The 11,855-nt window shown below is 43.2% G+C and overlaps 1 protein-coding gene across 1 annotated transcript; it reads left to right on the top strand.

The window, feature by feature from the left end:
- Positions 1–4,119: 4,119 nt before the first annotated feature.
- Positions 4,120–9,248, top strand: LOC129825993 (caspase recruitment domain-containing protein 9-like). The gene is made up of 11 exons (XM_055886222.1): positions 4,120–4,518; positions 4,765–4,902; positions 5,258–5,583; positions 5,772–5,942; positions 6,347–6,499; positions 6,839–6,964; positions 7,292–7,480; positions 7,866–7,911; positions 8,103–8,212; positions 8,414–8,487; positions 8,656–9,248. The coding sequence occupies exons 1-11, from the start codon at positions 4,347–4,349 to the stop codon at positions 8,753–8,755; spliced, it is 1,605 nt and encodes a 534-aa protein (XP_055742197.1). The 5' UTR covers positions 4,120–4,346; the 3' UTR covers positions 8,756–9,248.
- Positions 9,249–11,855: the final 2,607 nt, after the last annotated feature.

Raw genomic sequence — 11,855 nt, 5'->3', positions numbered from 1 at the left:
AGTGACATGTCTAGTGAGTATGCAGGCCACGGAAAAACAAGGACATTTTCAGCTTCCCGGAATTGTGTACAGATCCTTATGACATGGGGCCGTGCATTGTCATGAAACACGAGGTGATGGCGGCGGATGGATGGCATGACAATGGGCCTCATCTCTTTACGGTATCTCTGTATTTAAATTAATATTGATAAAATGCAATTGTGTTTGTTGTCCATAGCTTATGCATGCCCATACCATAACCCCACCGCCACCATGGGGCAACCTGTTGAAAACGTTGACATCAGCAAACCACTCGCCCACGCGGCGCTATACACATGGTCTGTCAGGTGGATGGATTATCTTGGCAATGCAGAAATGCTCACTAACAGGGATGTAAACACAACATTTGACAGAAATAAGATTTTTGTGTGTATGGAACATATCTGGGATCTTTTATTTCAGCTCATGAAACATGGGCCAACACTTTATATGTTGCATTCATATTTTTATTCAGTGTAGTATAAATCTGTAGAAAACACTTTAATTAAGCAATAAGGCCCAAACAGGTGTGGTATATATGGCCAATATACCACGGCTAAGGGCCATGTGCAACCCAAAGTACCTGGGTTGCTATGAGACTGGAAATGTATCTCAGGTGCATCCTGTTTCCATTGATCATCCTTGAGATGTTTCTACAACTTGATTGGACTCCACCTGTGGTGAATTCAATTGGTTGGACATGATTTGGAAAGGCACACACCTGTCTACAGTACCATGGCTAAGGGCTGAATCCAGGTACTTTGCGTTGCTGAGGATTTTTTATTATTTAATACATTTTTGAATAAGGCTGTAACATAACAAAATGTGTAAAAAGTCAAGGGGTCTGAATACTTTCTGAAGGCACTGTATATTGGCCATATACCACAACTCCCCCAAGGTGCCTTATTGCTATTATAAACTGGTTAGCATTGTAATTAGACCAGTAAATAGTAATTGTTTGTCATACCCATGGTATGTGGTCTGAAATAATACAGCATTCAGCCAAATCACCTGGTTTATAACACTCATTATAATCTGGCAGGTTGATTTAATTGTGGTCAAAGTTTGGCCAGAAATGTACTCAAAGGGGCACACCTCTCTGCTTGTGAACAAAAACGTATTTTTTTTAATCCAGGATGCAAAAGTTTATTAGCCTAAAACTAACAATTGTGCGTTTTCATGAGCTAATAGTGATGCAAAATTCAGTTAATTTTCCCAAAAATCCTGGCTGAAAAATCCTGGGATCAGGAGGGAATAAGCAAGAAATCTGACATTCTCTAACCAGGATTTCTGGGAAAACCTGGGAATTTTGGGAAAGTTACTGGAATTTTGCAATCCTAGTTAATAAATGTATTAATATTATATTGTGTGTGTGTGTGTGTGTGTGTATATAAACTAGTCAATACTCAATGAGGAACTTGTTTTGAATATTATTTGCAATGAAGAAAATCCATGATTTTACCTTAACTTTCAAAACGAGTAATTAAGTTGTTTTATCGCCAGAACTGTTTGAGCAACAAACAAGATGGAAGAAAATGATTGAGGGAGTCAGTCAGTCATTGCCTCAAAGTCATTAAAGAAGAAAGTGAGTAACTGCAGATGTCCGTACTACTGCCAATACTCTATCACTAATCACTCCATAATTCTGTGTTCGAATTTTAGACCCCATCATAGCACTGAGACTGCACTTGTGAAGGTGGTAAATGACCTTTTAATGGCATCAGACCGAGGCTCTGCATCTGTCCTCGTGCTACTAGACCTTAGTGCTGCCTTTGATACCATCGATCACCACATTCTTTTGGAGAGACTGGAAACCCAAATTGGTCTACACGGACAAGTTCTGGCCTGGTTTAGATCTTATCTGTTGGAAAGATATCAGTTTGTCTCTGTGAATGGTTTGTCCTCTGACAAATCAACTGTACATTTCGGTGTTCCTCAAGGTTCCGTTTTAGGACTACTATTGTTCTCACTATATATTTTACCTCTTGGGGATGTCATTCGAAAACATAATGTTAACTTTCACTGCTATGCGGATGACACACAGCTGTACATTTCAATGAAACATGGTGAAGCCCCAAAATTGCCCTCGCTAGAAGCCTGTGTTTCAGACATAAGGAAGTGGATGGCTGAACTTTCTACTTTTAAACTCGGACAAAACAGAGATACTTGTTCTAGGTCCCAAGAAACAAAGAGATATTCTGTTAAATCTGACAATTAATCTTGATGGTTGTAAAGTCGTCTCAAATAAAACTGTGAAGGACCTTGGTGTTACTCTGGACCCTGATCTCTCTTTTGACAAACATATCAAGACTGTTTCAAGGACAGCTTTTTTCCATCTACGTAACATTGTAAAAATCAGAAATTTTCTGTCCAAAAATGATGCAGAAAAATGTATCCATGCTTTTGTTACTTCTAGGTTAGACTACTGCAATGCTCTACTTTCCGGCTGCCCGGATAAAGCACTAAATTAACTTCAGTTAGTGCTAAATACGGCTGCTAGAATCCTGACTAGAACCAAGAAATTGGATCATATTACTCCAGTGCTAGCTTCCCTACACTGGCTTCCTGTTAAGGTAAGGGCTGATTTCAAGGTTTTACTGTTAACCTATAAAGCGTTACATGGGCTTGCTCCTACCTATCTTTCCGAGTTGGTCCTGCCGTACATACCTACACGTACGCTACAGTCACAAGACGCAGGCCTCCTAATTGTCCCTAGAATTTCTAAGCAAACAGCTGGAGGCAGGGCTTTCTCCCATAGATCTCCATTTTTATGGAATAGTCTGCCTACCCATGTGAGAGACGCAGACTCGGTCTCAACCTTTAAGTCTTTACTGAAGACTTATCTCTTCAGTAGGTCATATGATTGAGTGTAGTCTTGCCCAGGAGTGTGAAGGTGAACGGAAAGGCTCTGGAGCAACGAACCGCCCTTGCTGTCTCTGCCTGGCCGGTTCCCCTCTCTCCACTGGGATTCTCTGCCTCTAACCCTATTACAGGGGCTGAGTCACTGGCTTACTGGTGCTCTTTCATGCCGTCCCTAGGAGGGGTGCGTCACTTGAGTGGGTTGAGTTACTGACGTGATCTTCCTGTCTGGGTTGGCGCCCCCCCTTGGTTTGTGCTGTGGTGGAGATCTTTGTGGGCTATACTCAGCCTTGTCTCAGGATGGTAAGTTGGTGGTTGAAGATATCCCTCTAGTGGTGTGGGGGCTGTGCTTTGGCAAAGTGGGTAGGGTTATATCCTTCCTGTTTGGCCCTGTCCGGGGGTATCATCGGATGGGGCCACAGTGTCTCCTGACCCCTCCTGTCTCAGTCTCCAGTATTTATGCTGCAGTACTTTATGTGTCGGGGGGTTAGGGTCAGTTGGTTATATCTGGAGTACTTCTCCTATCTTATCCGGTGTCCTGTGTGAATTTAAGTATGCTCTCTCTAATTCTCTCCTCTCTTTCTTTCTCTCTCTGAGGACTTGAGCCCTAGGACCATGCGTCAGGACTACCGGGCATGATGACTCCTTGCTGTCCCCAGTCCACCTGGCCTTGCTGCTGTTCCAGTTTCAACTGTTCTGCCTGCGGCTATGGAACCCTGACCTGTCCACAGGACGTGCTACCTGTCCCAGACCTGCTGTTTTCAACTCTCTAGAGACCGCAGGAGTGGTAGAAATACTCTTAATGATCGGCTATGAAAAGCCAACTGACATTTACTCCTGATTATTATTTGACCATGCTGGTCATTTATGAACATTTGAACATGTTGGCCATGTTCTGTTATAATCTCCACCCGGCACAGCCAGAAGAGGACTGGCCACCCCTCATAGCCTGGTTCCTCTCTAGGTTTCTTCCTAGGTTTTGGCCTTTCTAGGGAGTTTTTTCTAGCCGCTGTGCTTCTACACCTGCATTGCTTTTTGTTTGGGGTTTTAGGCTGGGTTTCTGTACAGCACTTCGAGATATTAGCTGATATACGAAGGGCTATATAAAATAAACTTGATTTGATTTGTTGGTTTATTAGGAATAAAGGAACATGCTGTATGTTGGTAGGTCGATTATTCACAACTTTTCAAGAAGTCACTACTGTTGTTACATTTTCACTATTAAACATTTTCTTGAAGAGTTTGTGTCAGCACAAATACTTGTGAAATGGAAAAACCGAAATAACTCCTACAAAAAAAAGGAACTTGACTCTTGCGTCATAAAACAGCAGTTCCACATAACAGTTCCACATTTGGATTGTAGCCACTTTAACAACTAGAGTTAGCTCCAAGTTGATAAACCCTTAGTGAAGGAGTTATTAGACCAGCAGGGACCCAGAGACAATTGGGACTGACAGAGTGTGTCAGATATGGAGGATGAGGAGTGCTGGGTCCAGCTGGAGGAATACAGACTGCTGCTGATAAAGACCATTGAGCCGTCGCAAATCACTCCCTACCTGCGGCAGTGCAAGGTGCTAAGCTGTGATGATGAGGAGCAGATATTCAATGACCCCAATCTGGTCGTCCGACGACGCAAAGTAGGTAAGGCACAGTCTTCTATTTCAGGTTATTGAGAAAACGGTCAAGTGTATCACTTGTTTTACTTTGAACTACAACAACTAAGTTGGATTCCAGGTCATCTTTATTGCAATTGCACTGCACATTTCAGAAGATTGAAGATTGCTATATATCAATTCAGCCATTGAGAGATGTGATAATCTGCCAAATAAAGATGACCTGAAATGCATGTCCATACCTTACTTTTAAACCTCAGATTCATGCTCACAGGTGCACTATTGGATATTCTTCAAAGAACTGGACGCAAAGGCTATGTGGCATTCCTCGAGAGTTTGGAGCTGGACTATCCTCAGCTGTATCACAAGATTACTGGCAAAGAACCTGCCCGGGTCTTCTCTATACTAGTTGGTGAGTAGCTATAAGCCATCTATCTGTAGAAAAGTAGTGTATTTTTCATTCAAGCTTTTATGCATTTTTTTTTTAAAGTTATGAGTTAAATGTATTGCTCAGATCCTTCAAAGTGCCAATGTCTGACTGTGACAATGGATTTTACGGTAGTATAACATCACAGGAGGTTGGTGGCACCTTAATTGGGGAGGACGGACTCGTGGTAATGGCTGGAGCGGAATGGAATCAAACACATCAAACACATGGTTTCCATGTGTTTGATGACATTCCATTTACTCCGTTCCAGCCATTATTATGAGCCGTCCTCCCTTCAGCAGCCTCCACTGCATAACATACTGTCCTCTCTCTGACATAGACACGGTGGGTGAGTCAGGACTGACTCAGTTCTTGATGAATGAGGTCACACGTCTGCAGAAGGGACTGCAGGAGGAACGCCGGCGCAGACAAGAGGCCACTGCGGCTGCAGCCGCGCAGGAGGACGCTGTCCGCCAGCACCAGGTTAGGGAGAGGGAGTTGCGGAAGCAACAGGAGCGCGTGCATCGTATGCGGGAAGAGAAGGGCCGGCTGTGGGAGGAGGTATGCCACCTGAAGGACGAGAACTACAGCCTGATGCGCGATGTTACCAAGCTGAGCGAAGAGAAGAACAGTGCCCTCATGTCCGCCCGTGATCTGCAGCTGGAGGTGAGATAGGAGGGGAGGGGGTTGCAGCTCTAGCAAACCCAAACACAATAACTCATGACAAATGGTTAACATTTTTTTGTATAAAAAGACCTCTGCAGTCAGACATGTTGACACGTTTGTTAGAGAACAGCACAAACTCAATCAGCAACAGCGAACACAGTTTTAATGGGATTTTTATTGATCAATAGATCGAGAAGCTGAAGCACTGCCTGATGAACGCAGAGAGCGACTCGAAAATCAGAACTGTGAAACTGAAGAACGCCATGGAGCAGAGACCGAGTCAGGACAGGATGTTGCAGCTCCAGAGACACAATCATCTGCTCACAGCGCGCATCCAGGATCTGGAGGCGTCTGCTCAGGTACGTTCGATCTCTCCTCAGTCCGTTTCAGTGATCATTTCTCAACAAATATTTGGATATGCAGGGAAATAAAAAGTACAATGCGCTGCACTGGACCCATTTTGGAATAACAGCTAGGAGTTCCATTTTGTTCGCCGCAAGACAAATGTATTTGCAAATAAAGTACATGTGATTTTTCAGATGCACAATTGTACCCTTTTCACACTTCTGAGCCAAGTCGTGCTGAGCAGAGCTGTACTGTGCTGGCTTGGTTACGCATCCACTATAGTTTGAGGGAACTCTGCTGAAAAGGACAACGTGAAAAGAAAATATCTGAATGCACAGTACGATTCAGGCCGGTACAGTTGTGTGGTAAAAGTATTGTCTTGAGTAGTGTGACAGGAGTCATCTGAATGTTCCAACAGGGGACAGCTCCAGCCCCCTTGGATCAAGAGAGGCTGAGCGTTGAAAGTCTAGAGGACTACAAGCAGCACTCTCAGGCTCAGCACCAGGAGCTGGTCAACAACATCTACACCCTACGCAGAGATCTGCACGATGCTGAGGCACTGCGGAATAGGGTATACATCACAGCCTGATATTTTCCACAACAATTAGCACTGTTTAGGATTAGTTGTAGAGAAGACTACTGATTATATTAGCATTTTTCAAATATATTTTACTCAACTGCTCTTTCAACACAGGTGCAAAATGTATAACACAAAAGATATTATTTACACAGAATGCTGATCCTCATGATCGGAATTCATAAATGTCCTTATTTTTGTCATCTGCCCCAGCTTGTTCCTCATTCATTAGAATAGCTGCCTGTGTGTTAAATTGTGCAAGTTGGGTTTTCCCATGATGGGGAAAGTTCTGTTGCTCCAATTGTAATAAGTAGGTTTGATTTATTCTTGCAGTACTTAGAGGCGAACGAGGTTCTTGACTTGAAATGCACGACATTGAAGAAGGATGCCAAAATGTATCGTGACCGAATGGAGGGTATCCTGAAACAGATGGATGAGGTCAGCAGGGAGAGAGACAAGGTGAACATGGTGTGATTCTAGGACTGTGTCATTCTAGGGCTTCACTGGCTCAGTGGCAAATCCTAACTTCCACTTTCACGTTGTCTCCCATTGACATCAATGCATGACTAAGTGAAAATTCAAGTGAAGGTTAAGATTCGTCCCGTAGTGCTTACTTTCATTTGATCCAAAAGAGTTTACTTCTATTTGATCAAAATGAAAGAATTGACTATCTGCGTGGTTATGATCAGATGTTCGTCCAACCACACTTGCCATCTGTTTCATATAAACCACTACAGCAAAGCGAACCAAAGCCCCTGTTTTGTCTTTCCTCTATTGTTGCGATAGGCCATCGCCTCTCGAGAGGAGTACCACCAGGAGAATTGCCGGAGCCTCCAGGATAAGGACCAGTACCGGAAACAGATTCGGGAGCTGGGTGAGCGCTGTGATGAGCTGCAGGTCCAGTTGTTCCGGACAGAGGGAGAGATTATTGCACTACAGACCAGGCTTCACAGGCACACCTGCTCCCAACATGATGTGAGAATGGGTTCCACCAACCGCTTCCATTCAGATCTGTTTTAATTCAAACCTAGAGTGTTACTGGATTCACTGAATTGCAAGCTTCTCAGATTCTCTCTCCATTAATTGTTTCCATAAAACGTTTTGGGAAAGGATAGCCCAGGATAGCCTTTTGATTTTGGAAACATATTTACATGAATTAACGTCTTTCAGTCTCAGACGTCAGACTTTGAGGATGTTTCCTTGCAGAGTTTGTAAATGTAATTTGCTTCCTGATTTATAACAATGCGGTATTATTACTTTTGAACTCTGTGTTTCTGCTTTGGCAACTCATGTGTTTTCCTGTCTCTGCAACCCACTTTAGATTGAGTGTGCTTTTTTTTCTGTGTGTTCTCTGCCACAGAAAAGCCAGACCAGTGAGGAAGACTGCAAAGATAAATTAACCAAAGGCAAGAAATCTATGACAAGTGACAAATAACCATCACAACACAAAAAAAGATATTCAATAACAATCAGAAAAGCTCTAGTTGTTGTGCTCTGGCTAATCATGAGCATAGCTTAAGATGTGATTTGACCGTGCTTTTTTGAAATCCTAGCATTCTATGTTAGCTATTTTTTTAAATATATTTTTTTATCACAGCTAGTAGTGTGGAGCTGCAAAGTCCGACATTAGGAGAGTATGATGTGTGCATTGCTTCGCAAGACCAACAGTTGTGTGCAGGAGGGCCCAGGGAGGAGAATATCTCAGCAGTAAGTACCTTCAATTGTTTATCTCTTGACTAGTTGAGGTTTTCTTATTACACAGCAAACCACTTATCAGTAGTCACGCCAACTGAACTCACTTCTCTCCATCTGGATGGAACACACGTCAAATTTTGTTTCAGTTTAAAAGGAAACCGATATGAAGTTAATGTGTATTGTAAATGTATTCTTCTTTGTTTCGTGTGCCAGGAAAGAGCTCCATCAGTGGATGAGGTCTTAGACTGTAGCAAGCCCAGATTGAGGTGTAACTTCTACTACAGAAGGTTGGCAAGTTCATATGTTTTAGAGAACATTTGTTGAAATCTGTATTTTGTCATAAATTGTCTCCATAGGGGTTATCCACGGGAGTGATTTTGGTATGGTAAAGAGGCTTGTTTTATGCTGCTTGTTCTTAGAATTTTTTTAATAATCATTTAATTCTTCAACAACAGGAAACGTGTCCTTAGGTCAAAGCCCACATGGAAGGAACACACACCTTGTGACCTGGACAACAGTAGTGGAAGTGGCAACACTGACACGGATGGGATGTGACTGAGAGAGGGGGAACAGAGGAGGGGCTGGGTGACGTGGCAAGGACCTTGAGACACAGGCTAGTTTACATTCTTAAACAAAACATTTTTAATTATGAAATCAATTGAAATAATCATTTTGTTGATATCATGAATATGTTTAATCTTTGTATTTTTCCAATAATAGTTTTATATTTTGAACCATGATTGCATGATGAATGTGTTTCTGTATTCAAGTTACTTGTACCAGAGACGGTATCAAAACCTTCCTCTGATGTCTTTGCTTGTATCTCTTCATGTGCATTTTAGAAGAAATGCAAAAGCAGAGGAAAGTGGCGGTAATGAATGGCAAAGAAAAGTAAAGATACAATTTGTATAGAAATCTTTGATAAAGAGGCATGGTACACACTTGCACTTTGTCCACAAAATGCAGACACTGTTTGGAATTTATGGACACAAAAAGTTACAATCTTTGCATTTTGTGTCACGGAATAAAATGTTTTCACAAAATGTTACATGTTGCAAATGGAGCCCCCATAACTTGGAGCAGGGATAAGCAACTTTGATGGGGGTAGGGGCTGAACTCATCATGAGGGGCTGCAGTGGGTCTGTGAACCCACATCCATACCCACACATGCAGTCAGAGATGGCACTAGCCATTTAGGGGCCCAAATAATTTTGGTGCCCAATCCATTTCAGTGATTAATTTCATGCAATTCTACAGTCGTGGCCAAAAGTTTTGAGAATGACAAATATTCATTTTCACAAAGTATGCTGCCTCAGTTTGTATGATGGCAATTTGCATATACTCCAGAATGTTATGAAGAGTGATCAAAATAATTGCAATTAATTGCAAAGTCCCTCTTTGCCATGCAAATGAACTGAATCCCCCAAAAACATTTCCACTGCATTTCAGCCCTGCCACAAAAGGACCAGCTGACATGTCAGTGATTCTCTCGTTAACACAGGTGTGAGTGTTGACGAGGACAAGGCTGGAGATCACTCTGTCATGCTGATTGAGTTCAATTAACAGACTGGAAGCTTCAAAATGAGGGTGGTGCTTGTAATCATTGTTCTTCCTCTGTCAATCATGGTTACCTGCAAGGAAACACGTGCCATTATCATTTCTTTGCACAAAAAGGGCTTCACAGGCAAGGATATTGCTGCCAGTAAGATTGCACCTAAATCAACCATTTTATCAGATCATCAAGAACTTCAAGGAGAGCGGTTCAATTGTTGTGAAGAAGGCTTCAGGGCGCCCAAGAAAGTTCAGCAAGCGCCAGGACCGTCTCCTAAAGTTGATTCAGCTGTGGGACTGGGGCACCACCAGTACAGAGCTTGCTCAGGAATGGCAGCATGCAGGTGTGAATGCATCTGCATGCACAGTGAGGCGAAGACTTTTGGAGGATGGCCTGGTGTCAAGAAGGGCAGCAAAGAAGCCACTTCTCTCCAGGAAAAACATCAGGGACAGACTGATATTATACAAAAGGTACAGGGATTGGACTGCTGAAGACTGGGGTAAAGTCATTTTCTCTGATGAATACCCCTTCCGGAAAAAAGCTTGTCCGGAGAAGACAAGGTGAGCGCTACCATCAGTCCTGTGTCATGCCAACAGTAAAGCATCCTGAGACCATTCATGTGTGGGGTTGCTTCTCAGCCAAGGGAGTGGGCTCACTCACAATTTAGCCTAAGAACACAGTCATGAATAAAGAATGGTACCAACACATCCACCGAGAGCAACTTCTCCCAACCATCCAGGAACAGTTTGGTGACGAACAAAGCCTTTACCAGCAAAAGTGATAACTAAGTGGCTTGGGGAACAAAACATCGATATTTGGGTCCATGGCCAGGAAACTCCCCAGACCTTAATCCCATTGAGAACTTGTGGTCAGTTCTTAAGAGGCAGGTGGACAAACAAAAACCCACAAATTCTGACAAACTCCAAGCATTGATTATGCAAGAATGGTTTGCCATCAGTCAGGATGTGTTGACAGCATGCCAGGGTGGATTGCATCAACTTCATGTAATTGTCAATAAAAGCCTTTGACACTTATGAAATGCTTGTAATTATACTTCAGTATTCCATAGTAACATCTGACAAAAATATCTAAAGACACCGAAGCAGCAAACTTTTTGAAAAAACATTCTCAAAATGTTTGGCCACGACTGTACACATTTTGTAACAAATTTTGTTCAAATCTACTCATTTTGTCATAGGGCAGAGAGAAAAATTCTAACTAAGTTGAGACCCCAACTGAGTTCCAAATATACACTGCTCAAAAAAATAAAGGGAACACTTAAACAACACAATGTAACTCCAAGTCAATCACACTTCTGTGAAATCAAACTGTCCACTTAGGAAGCAACACTGATTGACAATAAATTTCACATGCTGTTGTGCAAATGGAATAGACAAAAGGTGGAAATTATAGGCAATTAGTAAGACACCCCCAATAAAGGAGTGATTCTGCAGGTGGTGACCACAGACCACTTCTCAGTTCCTATGCTTCCTGGCTGATGTTTTGGTCACTTTTGAATGCTGGCGGTGCTCTCACTCTAGTGGTAGCATGAGACGGAGTCTACAACCCACACAAGTGGCTCAGGTAGTGCAGCTCATCCAGGATGGCACATCAATGCGAACTGTGGCAAGAAGGTTTGCTGTGTCTGTCAGCGTAGTGTCCAGAGCATGGAGGTGCTACCAGGAGAAAGGCCAGTACATCAGGAGACGTGGAGGAGGCCGTAGGAGGGCAACAACCCAGCAGCAGGACCGCTACCTCCGCCTTTGTGCAAGGAGGAGCACTACCAGAGCCCTGCAAAATGACCTCTTGCAGGCCACAAATGTGCATGTGTCAGCATATGGTCTCACAAGGGCTCTGAGGATCTCATCTCGGTACCTAATGGCAGTCAGGCTACCTCTGGCGAGCACATGGAGGGCTGTGCGGCCCCACAAAGAAATGCCACCCCACACCATGACTGACCCACCGCCAAACCGGTCATGCTGGAAGATGGTGCAGGCAGCAGAAAGTTCTTCACGGCGTCTCCAGACTCTGTCACGTCTGTCACATGTGTTCATGTGCTCAGTGTGAACCTGCTGTCATCTGTGAAGAGCAGAGGGCGCCAAA

The sequence above is a fragment of the Salvelinus fontinalis genome, chromosome 28 (assembly GCF_029448725.1).
Source record: "Salvelinus fontinalis isolate EN_2023a chromosome 28, ASM2944872v1, whole genome shotgun sequence".
NCBI lineage: Eukaryota > Metazoa > Chordata > Actinopteri > Salmoniformes > Salmonidae > Salvelinus > Salvelinus fontinalis.
This window is presented reverse-complemented; position numbering and strand designations above follow the sequence as displayed.

Coding starts and splice junctions, on each gene's coding strand:
- LOC129825993 (XM_055886222.1), top strand. CDS start 4,347: ATGGAGGATGAGGAGTGCTGGGTCCAGCTGGAGGAATACAGACTGCTG. Junction 7,912..8,102: donor CAAAGATAAATTAACCAAAG/GCAAGAAATCTA, acceptor TTTTTATCACAG/CTAGTAGTGTGGAGCTGCAA. Junction 8,488..8,655: donor TGTAACTTCTACTACAGAAG/GTTGGCAAGTTC, acceptor CTTCAACAACAG/GAAACGTGTCCTTAGGTCAA.